The 25,075-nt window shown below is 42.2% G+C and overlaps 1 protein-coding gene across 3 annotated transcripts in view; it reads left to right on the top strand.

Annotated features, from left to right (window-relative positions):
- Positions 1–25,075, top strand: part of LOC129713834 (uncharacterized) — a 64,731-nt gene that overhangs the window by 22,657 nt on the left and 16,999 nt on the right. For 2 of the 3 annotated variants that reach the window (XM_055663185.1, XM_055663169.1), the window contains exons 4-12: positions 2,418–2,486; positions 4,587–4,685; positions 6,256–6,392; positions 11,839–11,961; positions 15,723–15,780; positions 16,707–16,805; positions 16,904–17,017; positions 21,684–21,816; positions 24,145–24,205. In XM_055663185.1, coding sequence (XP_055519160.1) covers positions 2,418–2,486; positions 4,587–4,685; positions 6,256–6,392; positions 11,839–11,961; positions 15,723–15,780; positions 16,707–16,805; positions 16,904–17,017; positions 21,684–21,816; positions 24,145–24,205 — 893 coding nt within the window. The remainder of the gene's footprint in view (positions 1–2,417; positions 2,487–4,586; positions 4,686–6,255; positions 6,393–11,838; positions 11,962–15,722; positions 15,781–16,706; positions 16,806–16,903; positions 17,018–21,683; positions 21,817–24,144; positions 24,206–25,075) is intronic. The other variant, XM_055663177.1, reaches the window with a different exon arrangement.

Here is a 25,075-nt window from a genome sequence, read left to right as displayed (position 1 = left end):
TGAAATAAAACAGAACAGTTGTTTTATTCAGTTAAGTTAAGCCATATTACTACAGTGTAATATTATGAAAAGTGTTTAGGTTTGCTTTGTTTTGGATCGTTGGAAATGTAATCCCAAAATGTCAAAAAGGAAAGAATGTGACAATATCCATGTAATTTATGCATACGAGCTGTACTCATTCTCGCACAAGCTCAGACTTGCGCATATAATTATGTAAATCGGCCAGTGACCTTTAACTTGGAAATAAATCATTTCTGACTTTTGATCCCAACACGAGTGTGTGTGGAGCCATCTTTCTCCGTCTAATATGTGCTAGTTTTATCTATATCATAAGTATAATCACATATCAAAACAATCTAGTGGAAGGGAGGAACTGAAGGGAATCCACATTAGTCAGGAAATGGTGTTGGGTAAACTGTTGGGACTGATGGCAGATAACTCCTCAGGGCCTGATGGTGTGCATCCCAGAGTACTCAAGGAGGTGGTCCTAGAAATCGTGGATGCATTGGTAATCATTTTCCAATGTTCTAGAGACTTTGGATCAGTTCCTGTGGACTGAAGGATAGCTAACGTAACTAAACTTTTTTTAAAAGGGGGGAAGAGAGAAAACGGGGAAATATACACCAGTTAGCCTTACATCGGTAGTGGGGAAGATGCTTGAGTCGATTAGTAAAGATGCAGCAGCGCATTTGGAAAGCAGTGACAGTATCGGGGTCAAAGTTAGCATTGATTTATGATGGGGAAATCATGCTTGACTAATCCTCTGGAATTTTTTGAGGATGTACCAAGTAGAATGGATAATGGAGAGCCCGTGGATGTGGTGTTTCTGGACTTTCAAAAAGCCTTTGCTAAGGTCCAACACGAGATTAGTGTGCAAAATTAGAGCACATAGTATCGGGGGGTAGGGTATTGACATGGATAAAGAACTGGTTGACAGACAGGTAGCCAAGAGTAGCAATTAACGGGTCCTTTTCAGAACGGCAGGCAATGACTACTGGGGTGCCGCAAGGCTCGGTGCTGGGACCGCAGGTATTTACAATGTTAACGATTTAGATGAGGGAATTAAATGTAACATCTCCAAGTTTGCGGGTGATACAATAGGTGCAGGAGTAGGCCATTCGGCCCTTCGAGCCAGCACCGACATTCAATGTGATCATGGCTGATCATCCACAATCAGACACAAAGCTGGTTGACGGTGTGAGCTGCGAGGAGGAGGCTATGAGGCTGCAGGGTAACTTGGATAGTTGGGTGAGTGGGCAGATACATGGCAGATGCAATATAATGTGGATAAATGTGAGGTTATGCAGTTTGGTGGCAAGAACAGGAAAGCAGATTATTATATGAATGGTGTCAGATTAGGAAAAGGGGAGGTGCAATGAAGCCTGAGTGTGCTTGTACATCAGTCACTGAAAGTAAGCATGCCAGTACAGCAGGCAGTGAAGAAAGCTAATGGCATGTGTAAGAAAGAACTGCAGATGCTGGTTTAAACTGAAGATAGACACAAAAAACTGGAGTAACTCAGTAGGACAGGCAGCATCTCTGGAGAGAGGAAATGGGTGACATTTCAGGTCGAGATCCTTCTTCAGACATGTTGGCCATTATGGGAAGATTTGAGTTTTGGAGCAAGGAGGTCCTACTGCAATTGTACAGGGCCCTGATGAGACCGCACCTGGAGTATTGTGTGCAATTTTGGTCTCCTAATTTGAGGAAGGACCAAATTTTTGCTGTTGAGGGAGTGGAGCGTAGGTTAATTCCCAGGATGGCGGGTATAACATATGATGAAAGAATGGGTCGACTGGGCTCGTATGCACTGGAGTTTAGAAAGATGAGATGGGATCTTATAGAAACATATACATTTCTTAAAGGATTGGACAGGCAAGATGCAGGAAATGTGTTCCCAATGTTGGGGGAGTCCAGAACTAGTTGTCACCGTTAAGAATAAGGGGTAGGCCATTTAGGACTGAGATGAGGAAAAACCTTTTTCTTCCAGAGAGTTGTGAATCTGTGGAATTCTATGCCACAGAATGCAGTGGAGGTCAATTCACTGGATGTTTTCAAGAGAGATTTGGCTCTATGGGCTAAAAAAAATCAAGGGATATTGGGGGAAAAGCAGGAACAGGATACTGATTTTAGATGATCAGCCGATCATATTGAATGGCAGTGCTGGCTCGAAGGGCCAAATAGCCTACTCCACCCATTTTTCTATGTTTCTATGTTTGGAACCACATTTACATGTGTAAGAGGCTATAGTGCACTCTATCCAATCTACATATAGTTCAATTTACAGTTGGAGATGGGATGCTTTCCATACATGGATGTGTATGGACCCCCAATTCTAGCCCCTCTCAACTTGCAAATTGAATACAAGTTGTAAGCTGAAAACGACATTGTTAATTTGCATTCTATCTTCAATTTAGGATCTTCTTTCCCAGCTCCTAGACAAACAGGAGAGTACAAAATCATGGGGAAAAAGACTATTGATTTTGGTATGTCTTTTCTGCTTTTTTTTAATGGAAATTATATTTTAAATGGATGATGTGTCTTGCATTATTTTGAATCAACCCATAGCAATTCCTTTGGATTGTAGACCAAAGAAAAAGATTGATACTATCTCCATTTAACATCTTCACAAATGCAGTTTCTTCTGAGATTGTGACTGTACAAATGTGAAAATAGCAACTATTTGAAGAATTGATGATATAGAAACATAGAAAATATGTGCAGGAGGAGGCCATTCAGCCCCGAGCCAGCACCGCCATTCATTGTGATCATGGCTGATCGTCCCCTATCAATAACCCGTGCCTGGAGAGTACATACACTGATCCACTTCCTTGATTACTGTGAGGGAACCAGTTTAGATTGCTGGTGAAGAAGTAGAAAAAAGGAACTGAAGGTGCTAGTTTACAAAAAGGAGTGACAAAGTGCTGGAGTCACTCAGCAGATGATATTGCTGATGATATGGATGATGAGGAACTTGAAGCTGATGACCATCTTTACAATGCTCTGGTGCTGAAAACAGAATTGTGTTCACACATCCCCTCCCACTACTTGCTTAGGTCAACAACTAACTCTTAATTTTTGCTGACATGAAGTGGTAGGTTCTCGATCTCTTGCCCGTACTTCGCATCATCGCAGTTGGTCTGACCCACAAGTGGTATAATCGGCAAACTTGAAGATCAAGTTGGTGGTATACTTAGCTATGTAGTTATGGATATACACACATCTGAGAATATTTGAAATGATTCTCTCTAAGGCCTACATGCTATCTCTGACAAGATGCATCTCAGCCTGGTAGAAGCAACTCTCCTCTTGATCACTTGAACATGCAGAGTGGTGAATACTGCCCACTTTATCAAAGGCTTGTCACTTCCTTCCATATGATCCATCTTCATTGTGCATTGCCACTGGAAAGCTAGAAGTATGGTCAAGGATACTAGCCATTCCCTTTTTTCTCTTCAACCTTCCGGGAGAAGATAGAGCCTTTCGAAAGCCTAGATGTTCAGACTTAAGAATAGCTTCATCCCCACTGCTCTTCCGACCTGAACCGATCGCCTCTTTTATACCCGTTTTCCATGCTGCCATGTACTCTTACTCATAGCTACCTCATTCAGTTATTCTGTTATTACGCTTTAATGGTCTTTAGCCTGACTCGGATTTTGCACCATTCTACTGTTTTGTTGTATTTATTATTACAGTGTGTATCCTGCACCATACAAGAAAACCAAGTATTATTTCCACAAAGCTATCTGGGATGCCAAGCAAGAATTGGAAAATAAGCTAGAGATCCTTTTGATCAAGCAGATACTAGGCACTGTAGCAGGGCCTGAACACCATCATGCATCATGTTGAAATCATGGGCAGTTTCTGGCAACAACACATCTCCACTGGATATGTCTAGTGTCCATTTTGAGTGGGAAACAAAGCACATCACCCCAAATTCAGCTGACTCCCTCTCGTACATCTCGGCAGCAATGGTTCAATGCTATTGTCACATGTACCAAATTAAATTCCTTTTTTACATTTAGTTCAATGAAAATGTTACTAAACGTAGGCACTATCATAGTACGTACATGGAAATGTGATTCCACAGCACTGAAATGCAGAGCTCAGGGTTGCATTCTAAATGGCATGATGCATGTGGGCCATTGCTGCTCCAAACATTAATCAACTACCTAGATCCCATCTTCAACCATACCACCCACGTGCCTTTGGGCTGATTGCACCAAGCCCACATTGTTTGTTGAATGTTCACATCACAGGCTTCAGCCCACTTGACACTAGCCCTCAAAGGCAGCCGCTGCACATTGATTCAATGGTTCACTCTATCCTGAGACACACAGCCTAGTTGTTTATTAAAGTTACACGAGGAATATACCTCCGTGTGTTCAAACTCCTGGAGCAAGAGTACTCAACTATATTTAGCTAAACTACAGTATCACTAAGCAGGTAGCATTGTGTACCAAATTCATCCTGAACATGAAGTGAGGCACGAGTATATTTTAATGCAATTGCCGCAACAAATAAATGCTTGTCAGCTGCTATATTCATTTATAATTACGCAGAGTTTAATTTTGTATTCTGTATAGTAAAAAGAAATGTACTGACCAATGATGTACGACTTCTCCATGGGTCATCTGCTTTGGAAAAACATTTAAGAGATGCGGATATACAAGATCCTATAATTGGTATGTTATTTCTCAGTTTCTATTGACATTGTTTATGCCATGTAATATTCTTTTAAATTAAGAATTATACTTTCTTTGGCATGTGTTTATTTTATTTTGGGAATGAGCAAAGAGTACAACATTAATTACAACATTAATGCTGCCAAACATGTATTGCAACTGATCAATGGAATTAGTCGGTATAAAATGTATCTAATCAGGATATAAGTTTGATATTTTGCTGAATTTGATGATAAAATCTTATTAGCCAGTTAATCTAGTGGAGACTAGGAGTGTCATTATAGCACATGGAAATGGAAGAATGTGGATCTCAGGCAGGCAGAGCATATTAGTTTACTTGGCATCTGTTTGGTTCAGACATTGTGAATCGATGGGCCTGTTCCTGTAATGTTCTACATTCCCACTCGCAATGCATATTGAAATTCATGTTTCTGATCGGATGTGATTTCATCCAGGAATTAAATTGTAATTCCTGGATGTACTCTGTGCACCCCATGGTCATGTTCAATATATCATAGAAGAAACGTGTAGGAAGGAACTGCAGATGCTGGTTTAAACTGATGATAGCCACAATATGCTGGAAAACTAAATATCAGAGGGACAGACAGCATCTCTGGAGAGTAGAATGAGTGACATTTTGCGTTGAGACCCTTCTTCAGATTTCAGATTTAGCAGCTTTCTCATGTATATTTATTTTGTTCAAAGTGTCAATTTCTTTTGAATATCAAAATACCATTACTGTAGTCAGTACTGGATAACAGATGATCCATGGTAAGCCACTAGCTAGAAACAATACACCAGTCAGTATGTTCAATGTCTGCACTAATAATGTGAATTTCCTATTTACGCAGAAATCTAGGTGATAGAAAAATTATACTCTTTGTTTTTTCCCATGGTAACCAAAAAGTATATTTTTATCAACCAGCTCTGTTTAGGAATATTCTTCCACTTGGGGAAAAAAAAGTTATTTGTGTTCCCTTGCTCTGGAGATCATCTTGGTAGAGTGGACTGTGTTTGCATTTTTGACTTAGGCCTGTTTGTTTCTATCCATTTATCATGGGAGAAGCCACAGGGTAGATAATGAAATGTTTTCTGTCACCAGGCACATTTGGTTAGGAATGGGCATTGCATTCCTTTAGATCTATAGGCTTAATGCTGTTTGCAGATTGCAACATGGTACTGAGAGTAACTTAATTTTCTTTGTTGTAGAATGTTGAGCCTTCTTTTTGTCTGCTTCTGTAGTGGTGCACTGAGATCATGAATTTTGCAGTGCCCGAGATTGTTACTTCATTGACTTTTTTATTTTGGCACCCTTAAACATTTTATATTTTTAATCATATCGAAATTGAAATTTCATAGTTACTGCTGACTGGGTGTGGTGGGTTATGCCTAATTATGATCAGAAGCAACCTTTAGATGTGGGACTAAATATGAACATACCAGAAGAGGACATTTATTCAAGATGTCGCTAAGATGCTACTTGGGTTTAAAATTTGCCTTAACCATTACTATTATGTAGTGATTGTTATTATTGAAAATGAGTTTTGAGCTTGTCTGTGTTTTTATACAGGATTAAACGACGTGATTGAATATCAATCTGAAGTGTCACCAGATCCAATGTTCTTTTGTCAACTTTGCAAGTGTCATGGAGAATTTTCACTTTTCGTTTCGCACATATTTGGGTTGAAGCACAGGATGACTTATATAGTAAGTTTTTATTTATGGAATCACATTAAAATGCTTTAAATCTATAATCCTTCAATTTACAAATGATAAGTAGTAACTTGAAAACACCAGGGCCATGATGTGGCCTGCAATCTGAAGCTATTACAGACACTCCCCAACTTGTGTAAGGGTTATGTTCCATAAACTCTTGTTTTACACAAATTAACCACATTAAAACTAGATAGAAACAAAGAACTGCAGATACTGGTTACACATAACAGCATGCAGACACAAAGAGATGCTGCCTGACTGGCTGAGTTACTCCAGCACTTTGTGTAATTTCATTTTAAAACTTGGCACTGGTCTGCACCCTTCTTCACCAGCTGCCGCACCTTACAGTTAATGCGGATGTTCTTATGGATCACGTTGTAGCCCTTGGAATATGTTGACGACTCGGGGAGAATGAGGGAGAGTCGCCAGTGGAGGGTGAAGTGGCAAAGTAGACAAGCTGAAGCTGATCAAGCTGAAGCTGAGCTGAATAAGTCAAGCTAAATATGTTTATTGGCCAAGTATTCACCTACAAGGAATTTGCCTTGGTGCTCTGCCCACAAGTGTCAACATGACATACGGTGACAGTTAAGAATGGTACATAAAACATTAAACATTAATAATAAAACATTATTGATTAAACGTGAATTAAATAAAATACCAGAGCAAAAGGAGGATACAGATTTTTGGTTCTTGAGTAAAGCTACTACTCGTGGAAAAAAACAGTTTTTATGTCTGGCTGTGGCAGCTTTGACAGTTCGGAGTCGCCTTCCAGAGGGAAGTGATTCAAAGAGTTTGTGGCCAAGGTGAGAGGGGTCAGAGATGATCTTACCCGCTCACTTCCTTGCCCTTGCAGTGTACAGTTTGTCAATGGAGGGAAGGTTGCAGCCAATAACTTTCTCAGCTGATCGAACGATTTGCTGCTGCCTCCGGGCGTCGTGCTTGGTGGTTGAGCCAAACCAGACCATGATGGAGAAGGTGAGAACAGACTCTACGATGGCCGTATAGAATTGGACCATCATTGCCTGTGGTAGATTGTGCTTTCTCAGCTGCTGCAGGAAGTACATCTTCTGTTGTGCCTTTTTGACTGTGGAGTTGATGGTAGCCCCCCACTTAAGGTCCTTGATGGACCAAAGCGATAGGATGAGGAGGAGAAGGCAACGGTGGACGAGGAAGTGGACCAAGTGGTGGTTGACAGGAAGAAGCGGCAGATGGTGAAAGGGTGGGAGCCCCACGGTGACTGAGCGAGTTTGGTCGGTGGCGTCGGCCTGAAGGATGAGGTTTTTGCCAGGGACGACAATGTAAGCCATAGCAACAGCAGTGTCAACCGGCAGTTGGCGAAGATGTGTTCGCTGGTGCATCTTGTGGAAGATGTCAACAACTCAGCCGGGAGTAGCGGGTCATGGTTTCCCTCGTTTTCACTTTCCTTTCCAGTGTTGCATTGACGGTAGCTGAAACTGGAAGAGTAGCGAGCACATGGAATGCCTTTATTTTCTATGGAGCTGACAGGAAGCCCTTGCCAAACTCCAGTTGCAATAGCACAGGTCATTCTGGAATCGGGACCACCAAAAGTGAATTGTTTACATATGTGTGAGTTTATTCAAGTCACCTATTAGGTAAGTCAGGGAATGCCTGTATTTGGTTTCAGTTGGAGAAGTGCAGTACTAGGGAACTACAAAAGTACTTGCACACCATTTGCAAGTGACTAGCACATGTATCTGTTTGAGGTAACGTATTTGAAAGGGGGAGAAAATAAATGATGAATGCTGTGATGAATACAGGGAAAAGTATGAATGGAAAAAAACCATGAAGTCCTGGAGTAACTCAGAGGGTCAGGCACACCACTACCACACTTAGGCCAGTCGGATCACCTATCCATTCACTTAGCACCAGCATACACCCCCCCTCAGGAGAAAAGCTCAACCCACCACCAGGACTGTTAAAACTTGGCCTGAAGTAGTTTCCTCACAGCTGCAGGACCGCTTTGAAAGGACAAACTGGAACATTTTTGGAAATCAGGACTTGGAGTAGTACACATCCACGGTACTCTTTTACATCCAGAACTGTGTTGACAAAGTCACCGTCGACAAACTCATCCGGGTGTACCCCAACCAGAAGCCGTGGATGACAAAAGAGGTCCAAACTCTCCTCAAGGACTGCAACACCGCCTTCAGGTCTGGTGACAGAGCCCTGTACAGCGCTGCTAGAGCCAACCTGAAGAAAGGCATCAGGGATGCCAAAGCGGCCCACAAGAGGAAGATAGAAGACCACTTTAACAACAACGATCCACGGCGGGTGTGGCAGGGCATCCAGCACATCAACAACTACAAGCCCAGCAACAGCACGACGGCCGACGGCGACATCTCACTGGCAGAGGAGCTGAACTGCTTCTTTGCTCACTTCGAGGCAGAACCAGAAGAGCTCGTCACCATTCTCCCACCAGTCCCTAACAACAACTACACCCTCACTGTGCAGGAGCATGATGTGAGGCGGGTGCTCAGGGCGGTGAACCCGAGGAAGGCTGCCGGCCCGGATGGCGGGACAGGAAGGGTTCTGAAGGAATGTGCAGACCAGCTCTCCGAGGTCTTAACGAAAATCTTCAACCTGTCCCTGTCCAAATCCATCATCCCACCGTGCCTGAAGTCTGCCACAATCATCCCACTACCAAAAAAGCCCTGTTATCAGCGGCCTTAACGACTACCGACCAGTCGCTCTCACACCAGTCATCATGAAGTGTTTCGAGAGGCTGGTCCAGCAGCACATCAAAGCCAGCCTCCCGCCCACACCAGTTTGCCTACAGAGCAAATAGGTCCACTGAGGATGCCATCGCCACTGCTCTTCACACTGCACTGACGCAGAGGGAACACCAGGGGAGCTATGTGAGGGAATGCTTTTCATTGACTTTAGCTCCGCCTTCAATACCATCATCCCCAGCAGACTGGTCATCAAAATCATGGTATTTTTTGTAGGACTCTCCCAACCCATCTGCCTCTGGATCAAGGACTTCTCTGTGTAACCTGCCCCCCAGACCATCAGACTGGGCCATCACTCCGCCTCTCCACCCCAGCATGGTCACAAACTCATGCATTTAGGACTCTCTGCCTCTGGACAGGGCTGTGTGTTGAGCCCCCTCCTCAGACATCCACGATTGTCCCCCCCATCACACTCAGCACCGGCTCCCCACAACACCCCCTCGTCAAGTTTGTGCGGATGACACGACTGTTTGGTTGACACGACGTATCTCAGGAGGAGATGAGACAGCCTACAGGGAGGAAGTCCAAAGACTGGCAGCGTGGTGTTCAGACAACAACCTCATCCTAAACGCCACAAAAACAAAGGAAATTATCATAGACTTCCGTAAGAACAGTGCAGCCCCCAAACCCCTATTCATCAATGGGGACTGTGTGGAAAGGGTCGCAGACTTCAGATTTCTGGGCACACAAATTACGGAGGATCTCTCCTGGACTACAAACACCACCACAGCAGTCAAGAAGGCCCAGCAGCGACTCTACTTTCTGAGGATCCTCAGGAAAAACAACCTGGGGGAGAAGCTGCTGGTGTCCTTCTACCGCTGCTCCATCGAGAGTGTGCTGGCGTACTGTATAACCACATGGTATGCCAGCTGCTCTGCAGCGGGCAGGAGAGCCCTTCAAAGGGTCATCAACACCGCACAAAAAAATCACTGGCTGCCCACTGCCCTCCCTGAAGGACATCTTCAGCTCTCGCTGCCTTGGCAGGGCAGCCAGCATCCTGAAGGACCCTTCCCACCCTGGACACAACCTGTTCCACCTGCTGCCCTCTGGCAGACGGTACAGGTCTTTCAAAACTCGCACAAACAGACTCAGAGACAGCTTCTACCCCATAGCCATACGTGAACTTAACAATGCAAAATAAGAAATAACACTCACATTCAACTGAATGGTTCTTACTCACAAGCACCTTTAAAACATCCTGAATGTGCTTAACCATTTGCACCACTATATAACTGTACAACACCGAATACCTCAGCTGCTATTGTTATCTATCTGTAATTTTTTTAATATGTATATATTTTTACCTTGTCTTATATATTTAAAATTGTTCTTGTGAATCGCACCGTTGGATTAACTTTTAAATTTCGTTGTACCATGTGCAATGACAATAAAGAGATTCATTCATTCATTATCACTGGAGAATATGGATAGGCATCGAGGAAGTCTTACAGCAATGGATCCAGCACTTATCTAAGTTTGGTTAATAATTTTAAATCTCAGCTGACATATGTTTACACAACTTGGAACAAAAGAGTTTTGAAAATTGAGATGAGTGTCATTTAGATGCAATCTGGCCTTAAGAGACAGAAGAAGCTCAAAGAGTTTATGTGGATACTTTGAACTACTCTTGATAATTAAAATACGTAATATGGATGCTGATTTAATCAACGCTCAGGACATTCTTACGTCTTTGTCTGATTTAATTTGTTTTTAATCATCTTTTGACTGATTTTATAATTAATCTGTGTTCTTCATTTACATTAAAATGTCCAAAGAAATGTGATTTTTTTTCTTTTACAAATCTCAAATTGTGGAGTGCAGTGACAAATAAATAAATGATGGTTCTTTGTCCCAAACATTATGGAGGGCACTGTAATGGGTGAGATGATGTTGTGATGAAGATAGTAGGATTTTGCAACCGGATACAAATTGAGTGAGTGGATAAAAACCTGACATGGATTTTATGTGGGAAGGTGTAAGATTGTGCATTCTGATTATCTAAATTAAGGAAGAATGTGACCTTTCGGGTCTAGATCCTTCTTCAGAATCGACCCAAAATATCACACATTCCTTCTCTCCAGAGATGCTGCCTGTCTCGCTGAGTTACTCCAGCATTTTGTGTCTACCTTCAGCGATTTACTGTCTCACTGAGTTACTCTAGCATTTTGTGTCTATGTTTACTAGGATAAAGGAGTGAAAGGTCTGCGTTTTCATGAACAGCTAAAAAATCAGATTTATATTCTTTGGCATTAAAAGAAACAGGGTGATCATATTGGCGCACAAAATCTTGAAGTGGGCATGATAACGTAGATGTTGAAATATAGGAGAATCACGACAAGGGGGCAAAATTACAAGATAGGAGGGTGGTTATTCAAATCTGAGGTATTTTTCCTAAAAAGTAGTGAATCTTTGGAATTCTGGAGAGTTGTGGAGGCTGAGTGAAGATGTGTTACAAGAGGAAGAGGATACTTTTTTGAAGAATCAGGGAATTGAGGGCAAGGAGGAACTCTCACAGAGGAGGAGATGAGCTCCTGGGCAGATGATTAGTCATGATTATTCTGATAGGCTAGAAGGATTGAATGCCCTACACCTCATATTTTCTTGCACAGGTATGCATTGTCTCTGTGGGAGTTACTATATAAGTGTGTCATTCCATTCTTTTATTCATCATTATATAAATCTTTCAGTCAAAGATGCATCCAGACATACTACAACGTGATGGACCAAAGTTAAAATATCCAGAATGGAATGCATTCGTTAAAGAAAAAGCAGGAGATATTGAAAAGATTGACGGAAGGGGTAAAGTTAAGGTAAATATATTTAGAAGTTTTCTTGTGTATATTTATTTTGGTCAAAACTGTATACATTTCTTTTGAGTATCAAAATACCATTACTGCAGTCGGAACTGGCAAACAGATTATCCATGGTAAGCCACTAGCTAGATACAATACACCAGTCGGTATGTTCAATGCCTGCACATTATGATGTGAATTTCTCGAATATGCTGGCGGCCAGATGTTAATGCAACTTATCTGTTGCTCTTCCCCAAACTTTGAATGGAATCCAAATGGTTTGAAGCAGAAGGCTAAAAAGACTTCACACCTGGCACGTAAGCTGCCATATCCAATGCAACTGGATGACATAAATGGAATCCTCAGCCTATATGGCAAAGGTTCATTTTTTCCTTACTTAAAGACCCTAAACAATGTAGTAAACCAGGTGGGTATTTATGGTAGTTAAATCGTTTTGTAGTCACCATTATACTGAGTATGATGACGCCAGGAACTAGCCTTTTACAACTTGAATTTAAATCCTACAGCCACAATAATAATGGGATTAAAACTTTCAAACAGAGTAAAATAGAAAGTCTGTAATGAATGAGAGTACAGGTGCACAACCTTTTATCCGGAGTTCCGGAAACCGAAAAGCTCCGGAAACCGGACATTTTTTCCAGGATGTCGTCCGCACACCAAAGCTCACGTTTGGCGCCAAACTTGACCCGAAACGACCCACGGTCAACCCAGGTCTGTACTACTGTAGCGGCTGCCTCCTCCCCGGAGACCGGGGAGACACTTAAACATCTGTAAATCATTGCTTAAATGTTAGTCAGTTAGTTTGGAAGGCTTTTATGTGAAGGGGGGGGGGGGGGGGGGGGGGGTAGGGGTGAAGGGGGAAACTTTAATTCTTAGTCCCCTACCTAGTCGGAGAGGCGGGGCGCGGGCAATGCCTTACCGGGTCGCCGTGCAGTAAGCTCCGGAGCGCTGTGGCCGCCGACTCCCAACATCGCGGAGCTGGGGGCGTGCTGGCCGCGGGCGGCGCCGGTTGTAGCTCCGACCCCGGCAACTCTACCCCTGGCTGCGCGGCGCTCCAAATCCAGCGCCGCCCGCAGCCCCAGCTCCGCGATGTTGGGAGTCGGCGGCCACAGCGCTCCGGAGCTTACCGCATGGCGACCCGGTAAGGCACTGCCCGCTCCCCGCTGATATCCCAGCGCTGTGGCCACCGACTCCCAACATCGCGGAGCTGGGACTGCGGGCGTCCGGCCGCAGGCTGCGCTGGATTTGTAGTGCCGCGCAGCCAGGGGTAGAGTTCGCCGGGATCGGAGCTGCAACCGGTGCCGCCCGCGGCCGGACGCCCGCAGCCCCAGCTCCGCGATGTTGGGAGTTGGTGGCCACAGGGCTCCGGAGCTTACTGCATGGCGACCAGGTAAGGCATTACCCGCTCCCCGCCTCTCCGACCAGGTAGGGGACTAAGAATTAAAGTTTCCCCCTTCACCCCCCCCCCCCCCCCCACCACATAAAATCCCTCCAAACTAACTGAATAAAATTTAAGCAATGATTTACAATGATTCCCCGGTCTCCGGGGAGGAGGCAGCCGCTTCAGACTTTTCAAGCCGCCTGCGCTACCTACCTAATCTACGTTAAAAATCTTCGATTCTGAAATCCGAAAAATTCCGGAATCCGAGAAGTGTCTGGTCCCAAGGCTTTCGGATAAAAGGTTATGCACCTGTACAACAGTAATTATATGATGAATATAATTATTATTGAGAGTAACTATATTCTCTGACGAACAGATGATGAAACAAAAGGATTTCATATATTCACATTAAAAAGCTTTTTAGAGTACAGCAACAAGTGTGTTCCAAGAGATGTAAATGGTATTAGAACTATTTTTAGCTCCTGTTGACAAGAAAATGAAAGTGATGCTTATATTTAAAATTATTGAAATTCAAAATGCTGCCAAAGATTGTAAATCTCCAGAGGCAATAGATAACTGCTCATTATTGAATTTCCTTTCTGCTGGTGTAGGGGTTCACCAAAAATTGATGGTGTTTGCAAAGAATTGCTGGAATGAATTTGTTGCAAACTGCTGACTCCTTGATAAAGAACAGTTTGTAAATTTGAGCACAGAGATAAAAAGCAGCTGTGATCTCAAGCTTAGATAAAAGCTTAGATACAACTGTGAACAACAACCCCTTCTCAGGACAAATGTAATGAGATAATGCCAACCTGTCCCCTGGGTCAGGTTCAGTAAGGAAGGGACACAACATGGGTTGACTGGTTTTAAGCCAGTAAGAAGCACCGCAGCGATTGGTAGCCTAATCATTTATAGACCTTTGGCTGTGTTCTACAGGTCTTTTAGTTTGTCTTGACTTCTCTCTCATGAATATGTAACAACTGTCAGCTGTGAATAATAAACTTTGAAAATCATCAATGAACATGATTAAAAAGTGAGTTCTGGCAAATTCTCGATCTGACATATGGGCACCTATTAATTACCCAATTTCATCCTCAATGGGAAGAACATTAGATGTAGGTGCTCCATAGTAAATGTAGATGTTTTTATAATTTGTTTTGAAGGCATGCTCTCAGTTTATTTTATTGTCATCATTTTTTCCTTGCTTCCCTTCTGGCCTCTACACTAATCTTTGCAACGTCATATACACCTATCTTTCAGACTGCAGTTCTGTGACGAAAAAAAACAGAGCTCCCTTTCCTTAGGCTATAGGAAGCAAAGGAGAGAAATTTTTCAGGTGATAGCAAGGACAAAAGACTAAGCTGAGGTGTAGAGTAGTGTAAAGCCCCTGTCTCACTTACGTGTCCTTGGCACGCTAATTACGCGACCTTGTGGTCGCGTTGAGGCGCGACGGTCCCGCGAAGGTCGTGTGCGACCTCATGCGTCCGCACAGCCGTCTGGAGCGCGTGATGTCATTTGAAGATGGACACAAAATGCAGGAGTAACTCAGTGGGACCGGCAGCATCTCTGGAGAGAAGCAATGGATGATGTTTCGGGTCGAGACCCTTCTTCAGTCTGAAAGAAATGTCTTGACCCGAAACTTCATCCATTCCTTCTCTTCAGAGATGCTGCCGGTCCCGTTGAGTTACTCCAGCATTTTGTGTCTACCTTCAATTTTCTTGGCCCCGCTCTGGGAATAGAAGTGGGGGCGGATCAGGACCGCAATGGCCGTGAGCCCCAGGCCAAGCTCGGCGATTGTTTGCCTGCTTCTGCTGCTGTTGGAGGTGAGACGTTGCGTTGCGCCAGGGTCTTGGGCCTGTCCCACTTTGGCCGTCAGTTACGCGACAGGCGGGTGGCGCGCGAAGATTTCGTTCGCTACAAAATTTCGGATCACCACGCGATACCGCGCACAACTCCATACCCCTCCACGCTTCTCAGTGGGACCAGCCCTGCGCGGCCACACGATGCCCGTGTGCCTCAACGCGACGATAAGGTTGCGTAATTTGCGTGCCAAGGACACGTAAGTGGGACAGGGCCTTTAAGGGCCTGTCCCACTTGGCCGTCATTTGTGCGTCACGCAGATGGCGCGCAAAGATTTTGTACATCACAAAATCCAGCGACGCCGCACGTCACTGCCTATGTCATCGCGCACCATGCGTGTCACGACGCGCACGTTGTGACGCGTAAATTACGCCCAAATGACAGCCAAGTGGGACAGGCCCTTAAAGCCTGATAGAAATCAAGGCACATCTGTAAGCCAGATAGTTTTGATCATTGCTTCTCGGACTTTCCGGAGTGCATATGACTCTTCTAACACATTCAATTGTATGAATTTCAGGTCGTCCTTGATGAAATGCCAAGTGGGAACACTTCTACTAAAAGAGCGTCAGATACCCGTAAGTTACCTGGGAAGACTTCATTTAACTTTATTTTCTCCACATCTAAATGCTTGATTCCCTTGATTGAATGGAAAGAATAACTTTCTTAACGCATAAGAAAATACATTATTTTTTGAACCGTTATGCAAATACCAGAACATCGCACAAACCAGCCTCCCTTCCATTGACTCTATGTACACTTCACCCTACCTCGGCATGGCCACCAACATAATCAAGGACCAGTCTCACCCCAGTCACTCCCTCTTTTCCCCTCTCCCATCAGGCAAGAGGTACAAAGGTTTGAAAATGGATACTCAATCATGTATAGTTTTTCTCTGACTGGATAGCACGCAAACATAAGTACACGTGACAATAATAAAGTAAAGGAAAAAATGTAACTTGTTTGATCTTTCAAATTTGTCACAACACTGGATTCTTGGACATGTCAAGCCGGTTTCTGTCTGCTGTAAAGAAAACTACTAAAGTATTAAGTGATATAAAAAGAGACTCTTGTGTAGATCAAGCCAAATTATCCCAACAGTTCTTTAGCATCTTAGCGAAATGATCCACAAATGTCAGGGACCATTTTGGACATACGAATTAGAGAAGATATAGCCAAGCAAATTTAAAAAAAGTTAAATTATCAGTGGAAGAAGGTATACTTTTGAGGCATGATACAAGGAGTGGAGCAGGATTGGCATTTTCAAAGCATGTAATCAAATGAACTTTGTGTATTTCAGACGGTCAGTCATATTCCAAATTTTCATGCAGTGAGAAGTTCGTAAATAAATTTGGACAGAGCAGGAATACTGCAAGTTCAAATTCCTATGAGTCAAGAAAATCACGATCACAAGGGGAAGGCTTTTTAACATATAGAGAAAAAAAGCTCATGGTCTTCCAGAAGTAAAGTTTTTTTTCTGCACATTCTGCTTTTATTGTTTCAGATGCCCCATTTGATGCTGACTTTTCACCACGAGAAAACTATAGAAGTAGTTTCCATGGTGATATGGAAAATTCTTATGATGCAAGAAAGCGACGACAAGGCATGTTTGTCAACGATGTTTAAAGATTTTCTTTGAATTATTTTTGTTGGAATTGGTTGGTGCAAGTAATTAATTGTTTTCTATGTTCGGTCCCACAGATGGGCAGTCGGAAAATAAGTTTTCAAGACATGAGAACTTTGGAACTAGTTATGGCAGTCATCTTAACAGGGGACATTCCAATTCCTATGAATCAAGAGGGCCATATTCTCAAGGTAGAATAATGATATTTCAGAACGGCATATGACTGATTACATATTTAAAGATTACATTGATATAAGATTTTATTGCAGTTGGACCTAATAGATCATACCTCTAATTAGTAATCAAAATCATCTCTAGGTGGGGAAAATACACTAGGTTAGGACTACTTGCTCCTTGACTTATTTTCGTCAACTGAACTGGAAAGTGCCACACTATATTTAATTCCTTTCTGCAATTCTATATCTTCCCCCAAATGAATAGATTTGGGGAACGAAGAACAGTACAGGGATGAACTTGCAGGAAGTTTTGAAGTGGACTGCAAAAGCTTCTATAAATTGGTAAAAAGAAAAAGACTAGAGAAGTTAAGTATAGGTACCCTACAGTCAGAAACAGGACAGTTCATAACAGGGAATAGGGAAATGGTGCACAATTAAATGAGGTTTTTATTGATGTGGACTGCGGTAAATATGCTAGGTTAGGATGACTTGCTCCTTGATTTGCTCTTTGAAGATGTAAATGCTCCATTTCTGATGCTTTTTCCTGAAATGTTAATCACAATGAAAGCAAAGGATAATCTAATGAAGATCAGGTTTAAGGAAATAGTGGTGGAGAAATAAATAACACTAAATGTAGATAAATCACTCGAGCTTGATAGTTTCCACCCCAGAATATTAAAAGTAGTAGTGGAAATAGTGGATGGTTTAGTACAGTACGAAATGTTATAAATCATAGAACCGTTCCTGGATGTTAAATGTTTTTTCCTTAATATGTGAAAATGGGAAATTGCAGACGTCATAGTCTTGCATCAGTTGGGGAGAAAATGCAATTGTAAAGGATTACAATAGCCTTGATGGATTTCTGGGAGGCAATACCTGGATTTATCTAACCTACTGACGATATAACTGATAAAATACTTAGATTTACAGAAAGTGATAAAATTCTACAGTAAATAGATAGTATGTAAAATTGAAGTTTATGTATTAAGTATAATGTATTGGCATGGATTGAAAGTTGGTTGCCAAAGAGAAAGCAGAGCAGCAAATTAGATTTTTTTTTTTAGAATGGCAGACTGTAACAGTCGAGTTCTTGGGCCTCAGTATATATGCACAAACGGAAGGATGGATAATGTAATATTTCGAATTTGCTGACTGCTGATACTAAACTAGATGGGTTTGTGAATTGTGAGGAGAATGCAAAGAGGCGTCAAGGGAACTTGGACAGTTTGAGTGAGTGGGCAATACATGCCATGTATAATGTAGACTTTAGAGATACAGTGCCTTTATTCCACCGAGTCCACGTTGACCAACGATCACCCTGTACACCAGCACTATCCAACATACGAGGGACACTTTACATTTGTAGCCAAAACAAAGCCAGTTAACATACCAACCTGTATATCTTTGGAGTGTGGAAGGAAACCGGAGCACCCGGAGAAAACGCACGCAGTCACAGGGAGAATGTACAAACCCCACACAAACAGCACCCATAGACAGGATCGAACCTGGGTCTCTGTTGCAAAAAGGCAGCAACTTGACCACCGCGCCACTGTGTCCCCCCCTGTAACATGGATAAATATAAAATCAGGGAAACAGAAGGGCAGTGTATTGTTTAAATGGTTTTATATTAGGAAATATGGTGAACAAAGAGACTTGAATATATTTGTAAACCTGTCAATGAAAATAAACATGCAATTCATTAAGAGTGTATGTTGGCCCCCATAGCAAGAGAATTTACGTGCACAAACATAATTATAGAGAAAACCTTGGTGAGACTACAGCTGAAAGATTGCAATTCTGGTCTCCCTATCGAAGGAAGGATGTAAATGCCAGAGAGGGTTACATAGGCTTACTGGACTGATTGCTGGCATAATGGGACTGGAAATATGAGAAGCGATTAGATCATTATACAGTGAATGCAGCAGGAACAACTGAGTTCCTTCAGCAGAGTGTTTTGTGCTCCAGATTCTGCCATCATTAGGATGGAGAGTGACTTAATTAATTCAGAAACAAGGGTTCTGAACTTAAAGAAAGGTAACTTTGAGGGTATGAGAAGTGAATTGACGAAGATAGTCTGGCAATTGATTCTTAAAGGGTTGATGGTGGATAGGCAATGGAAGGCATTTAAAGACTGCATGGATGAACTACAACAATTGTTCATCCCAGTTTGGCAAAATAATAAATCAGGGAAGGTAGTGCATCTGTGGATAACAAGGGAAATCAGGGATAGTATCAAAACAAAAGATGAAGCATACAAAAAGCCAAAAAAGCAGCCTACCAGAGGACTGGGAGAAATTCAGTCCAGCAGAGGAGGACAAATGGCTTAATTAGGAAAGGAAAATATATTATGAAAAAAAATGGCAGGGAACATAAAAACTGACTGCAAAAGTTTTTATAGATATGTGAAGAGAAAAAGCTTAGTTAAAACAAACGTAGGTCCCTTGCAGTCAGAAATAGGTGAATTGATCATGGGGAACAAGGACATGGCAGACCAATTGAATAACTACTTTGGCTATGTCTTCACTAAGGAAGACATAAATAATCTGCCGGAAATAGCAGGGGACTGGGGGTCAAATGAGATGGAGGAACTGAGTGAAATCCAGGTTAGCTGGGAAGTGGTGTTAGCTAAATTGAATGGATTAAAGGCCGATAAATCCCCAGGGCCAGATAGGCTGCATCCCAGAGTACTTAAGGAAGTAGCCCCAGAAATAGTGGATGCGTTAGTGATAATTTTTCAAAACTCTTTAGATTCTGGAGTAGTTCCTGAGTATTGGAGGGTAGCTACTGTAACCCCACTTTTTAAAAAGGGAGGGAGAGAGAAAACGGGGAATTACAGACCAGTTAGTCTAACATCGGTAGTGGGGAAACTGCTAGAATCAGTTATTAAAGATGGGATAGCAGCACATTTGGAAAGTGGTGAAATCATTGGACAAAGTCAGCATGGATTTATGAAAGGTAAATCATGTCTGACTAATCTTATAGAATTTTTCGGCAAGGTCCCACATAACAGATTGGTATGCAAACTTAAAGCACACGGTATTGGGGGTTCAGTATTGATGTGGATAGAGAACTGGCTGGCAGACAGGAAGCAAAGAGTAGGAGTAAACGCGTCCTTTTCAGAATGGCAGGCAGTGATTAGTAGGGTACCGCAAGGCTCGGTGCTGGGACCCCAGCTATTTACAATATATATTAATGATTTGGACGAGGGAATTGAATGCAACATCTCCAAGTTTGCGGATGACACGAAGCTGGGCAGTGTTAGCGGTGAGGTGGATGCTAGGAGGCTGCAAGGTGAGTGAGCAAATGCATGGCAGATGCAGTATAATGTGGATAAATGTGAGGTAATCCACTTTGGTGACAAAAACAGGAAAGTAGATTATTGTCTGAATGGTGGCCGATTAGGAAAAGGGGAGATGCACGCAGGGTGGCCGATTAGGAAAAGGGGAGATGCAACAAGACCTGGGTGTCATGGTACACCAGTCGTTAAAAGTAGGCATGCAGGTGCAGCACGCAGTGAAGAAAGCGAACGGTATGTTAGCATTCATAGCAAAAGGATTTGAGTATAGGAGCAGGGAGGTTCTACTGCAGTTGTACAGGGTCTTGGTGAGACCACACCTGGAGTATTGCGTACAGTTTTGGTCTCCTAATCTGAGGAAAGACATTCTTGCCAAAGAGGGAGTACGGAGAAAGTTCACCAGACTGATTCCTGGGATGTCATGACTTTCATATGAAGAAAGACTGGATAGACTCGGCTTGTACTTGCTAGAATTTAGAAGATTGAGGGGGGATCTTATAGAAACTTACAAAATTCTTAAGGGGTTGGACAGGCTAGATGCAGGAAGATTGTTCCCGATGTTGGGGAAGTCCAGAACAAGGGGTCACAGCTTAAGGATAAGGGGGAAGTCTTTTAGGACGGAGATGTGAAAATAAATTTTCACACAGAGAATGGTGAATCTCTGGAATTCTCTGCCACAGAAGGTAGTTGAGGCCAGTTCATTGGCTATATTTAAGAGGTAGTTAGATGTGGCCCTTGTGGCTAAGGGGATCAGGGGGTATGGAGAGAAGGCAGGTACGGGATACTGAGTTGGATGATCAGCCATGATCATATTGAATGGCGGTGCAGGCTCGAGGGGCCGAATGGCCTACTCCTGCACCTATTTTCTATGTTTCTATCTGCAGTCCTTTATGTATCCTTGTATGCATTATAGTGTAGCATGAAATTAAATTGAATTAAAATGTACAACATTCTGACAGGACTAGACAGACTGGATGAGGTAACTACAACAAAATGTTGTATATCACATGCCTACTTTCAATGACTGGTGTACCATGACACCCAGGTCTCGTTGCATCTCCCTTTTTCCTAATATCACATTACTGGGCAAGAGATTTGATCAACTACCCCTTTTTCTATATTTAAAAAAAACATTGCTCGATCCTTTAGTAACTGGGCTTCTGGCAACAGGTTAACATTGTCTGATACTACTTGTCCAAAAAAATATTTCATTAATTTATATAAGCAAAATTGAGAAGATGTTCTAATTTACCCAACACTTTGCCCAATCTTAACCAGCATTCATGTGGCTGAGCATATTTTCTCTGCTTCTTCCTCCAATTAATGTATACAATTAGTTAGCTTGCCATATTCTCTCCAAATTGCATTCCCCTTGTATTTTTTAAGATTGCAGATCCTCTGCTGATGTTTCGCAAGACAGTTGGAGAAAAGATGCAAAATCTGAAGTGCCAGATATGGATTGGAGCTCTGAAAATACACGTAACTTTGATGATGAGTCCAGAAGAAGAGATCTGAAGAGGTAAATTAGGGTTAGGGACAATATTGTTTGTTGAAGAATATGATGATATCTTGAATAATTACAATAAAATGCTCATCAAGTCAGGCAACATCTGTGGAAAAAGAAACAAACTTATTATTTCTGGTCAAAATTATTTCATCAGATGAAATCTACAGGTTATCACAACAGCAGCTTGGATCTCATAGATGTCCAGTTTGCCTTATTCAACCATCATGTATGGGTTACCATCATGTATCCCTGTTGCAACTTTAACTTATTGCTTTGTTCCCCATATCCAGTAAAGTTCTTCAACCTGAAATGCTAACTCACTTTCCACAGATGCTGCCTGACCAATTGGATTCTTCTGGCATTTTCTCTTATTATCTCTTAAAGTCAAGGCCCAACTCATCCATGTTGCCCTATCTAAACTAGTCCTATTTATCCACACTTGGTCCATATTCCTCTAAACCTTTCCTATCCATGTACCTGTCCAGATCTTTAAAATGTTTTTCTTGTACCTGCCTCAACTATTTCCTCTGGCAACTTTTTCCATGTACACAGCACCTTTCTTGTGAAAAAACTGCCCCACGGGTTCCTACTAAATCTTTCCCCTCTCAACTGAAACTTATGCACTCTAGTTCTTGATTTCCCTTCCCCTGAGAAAAAGATTATGTGTACATCCATTATGCTCTGTGCCCTATTTTATAATTTATGAATCTTAAAATGCCTACATGATTTTATACACCCCGATAAGATCATCTCTCGGCCTCCTGCACTCCAAGGAATAAAATCCCAACTTCTTCCTATAGTTTACGGCAAAATCCAGTAAATCTTCTCTGAATCTTGTATAATTTCTTTAACATTACATCCTAACGTTTATACACAATTCCTGACTGATGAAGGCCCATGTGCCAAATGCCTTCCTACCTGTGATGCCACTTTCAGGGAACTATTTACCTGTACTCCTAGATCCCTCTACAACACTCCGCAGGACTCTACCGTTCACTGTGAAGGTCCTACACTGGTTTGACTTCCAAAAATGCCACATTTTGCACTTAACGGAATTAAATTCTATTAGCAATTCATGAGCCCACTTGCCCAGATGATCAAGATCCCACTGTAATTCTTAATAACTTCCTTCATGGCACCTTTTAAATCTTTGCCTGCTGGTAGGGTGGCAATCTATGTTCTGTGTAACCATTTGCGAAGCACCTTTGGTTATTCTGTTCATTAAATATGCTTTATCACACAGAGTGGTGAATCTCTGGAACTATCTGCCACAAAAGGTAGTTGAGGCCAGTTCATTGACTATATTTAACCATATAACAATTACAGCACGGAAACAGGCCATCACGGCCCTACAAGTCCGTGCCGAACATCTTTTTTCCCTTAGTCCCACCTGCCTGCACTCATACCATAACCCTCCATTCCCTTCTCATCCATATGCCTATCCAATTTATTTTTAAATTATACCAACGAACCTGCCTCCACCACTTCCACTGGAAGCTCATTCCACACCGCTACCACTCTCTGAGTAAAGAAGTTCCCCCTCATGTTACCCCTAAACTTCTGTCCCTAAGAGGGAGTTAGATGCGGCCCTTGTGGCTAAAGGGATCAGGGGGTATGGAGAGAAGGCAGGTACGGGATACTGAGTTGGATGATCAGCCATGATCATATTGAATGGCGGTGCAGGCTCGAAGGGCCGAATGGCCTACTCCTGCACCTATTTTCTATGTGTATGTTTCTATCAGGGTAGCTTACAACCTAACAGTATGAACATTTAATTCACCAATTTTAGGTAACAAACCTACAAACACCCTTCCTTCCTCCCTGCCCTCTTCCCTGTGCCCCACCTGGACACTCACCCATTTCTCCCCCTCCCTTTCTATATTCCTTCCTCTGACTTCCCATACATTCCTTATATCCTTATTTCACATATTTTGTCTTTTCATCTCTGTCATTTGTCCAAACATCCGCCTGTCAAAACTCCCCCTCAACTATATCGACTTAAAATTTCCACGGCTTCGACATGCACCCATCTCTCCTCAAGCTTTCCCTTCTCTAGCATAATCATTCTGAAGAAGGGTCCTGATCTGATATTGTCACCCTTCCGTGTTCTTCAGAGATCCTTCCTGACCTGCTGAGTTACTCCAGTATCTTTTTGTCTCTCTTTGTAAGACAGCATCTACAGTTCCATGTATTTACAAGTACATTTATTTCTGGCTGCTTTTATAGAAGTTGAATAGTATATAGATATCTATTTGGTTGATTTATATCAACAACAAAAAAAAATTTCTAAACAAAAATCCTAATCATGCCAATGAAATATAATGTTTGCTTCTTGCCTAGGGACTTCCCAAAAAATGATAGTGAGACGTCTACCGTGGATCATCGTTGGATGCGTAATGAGGCAAGTTGTGGCACAGTTTACTGACCATTTGTGTCAAGTGACTCCCTGCTGTGAGTTGCTCTAATAGAGAACATACTTTGTTTATATAGCTGCACCTTTTGATTAGAAAACCTGTCACCATTGATAAGTTTCAGTATTTTCAGCCAAAGTAGTTTGTTATCTAAATTATTTTTTTAAGTATGTAAGTACTTTCAAAGTCACTTAAGTATTCAAATGCTTTAATGTGTTTACGAATGCCGGTTGTTGCTTTTTGGAATATTAAGGTATATTTATATCTATTTGGGAAGTGTTTTTGGACATAAAGGAGGAAGCATGATATTTACAGGAAGTCCGTTCCTATCCTCTTGGATGATAAGTGTATTTTTTTCCATGTCTTGCCCTCGCCATAATTCCTGAAGCTGATGGTTATCCTGGGATAAAGATAATCCTTCAGTGTACAAATAAAGTGCCCAACCTTTTGTGTTGGTGATTGCTATCGAGTTAATAGTGAATGGTATCAGAAGCTGTTCTCACTTGATATTGGTAAACACCATACTTGAGCACTTTTGGGTATGTATGTTTTGTCAGAAATTTAGATGACAAAAAGAAAGAAAAATAAGCCTGTAAGTAGAATCCTGAAGTCTGAAGAAGGGTCTCGACCCAAAACATCACCCATTCATTCTCTAGAGATGCTGCCTATCGAGCTGAGTTACTCCAGCATTTTGTGTTTACAGTAGAATCCTGTACAGACATAATGAATAGAAGCTTCCACGGTTTTCTTTAGATTTATGCTCGACCTCACATATTTCTATGGTGTCAATCAGCACATTATGGAGAACTTTGGAGTGCAATCATATTTTCCTGCAGCAGGGTGTTATCCATGAGCTAGCA

Source organism: Leucoraja erinacea, chromosome 2 (genome assembly GCF_028641065.1).
Source record: "Leucoraja erinacea ecotype New England chromosome 2, Leri_hhj_1, whole genome shotgun sequence".
Classification (NCBI taxonomy): domain Eukaryota; kingdom Metazoa; phylum Chordata; class Chondrichthyes; order Rajiformes; family Rajidae; genus Leucoraja; species Leucoraja erinaceus.
This window is presented reverse-complemented; position numbering and strand designations above follow the sequence as displayed.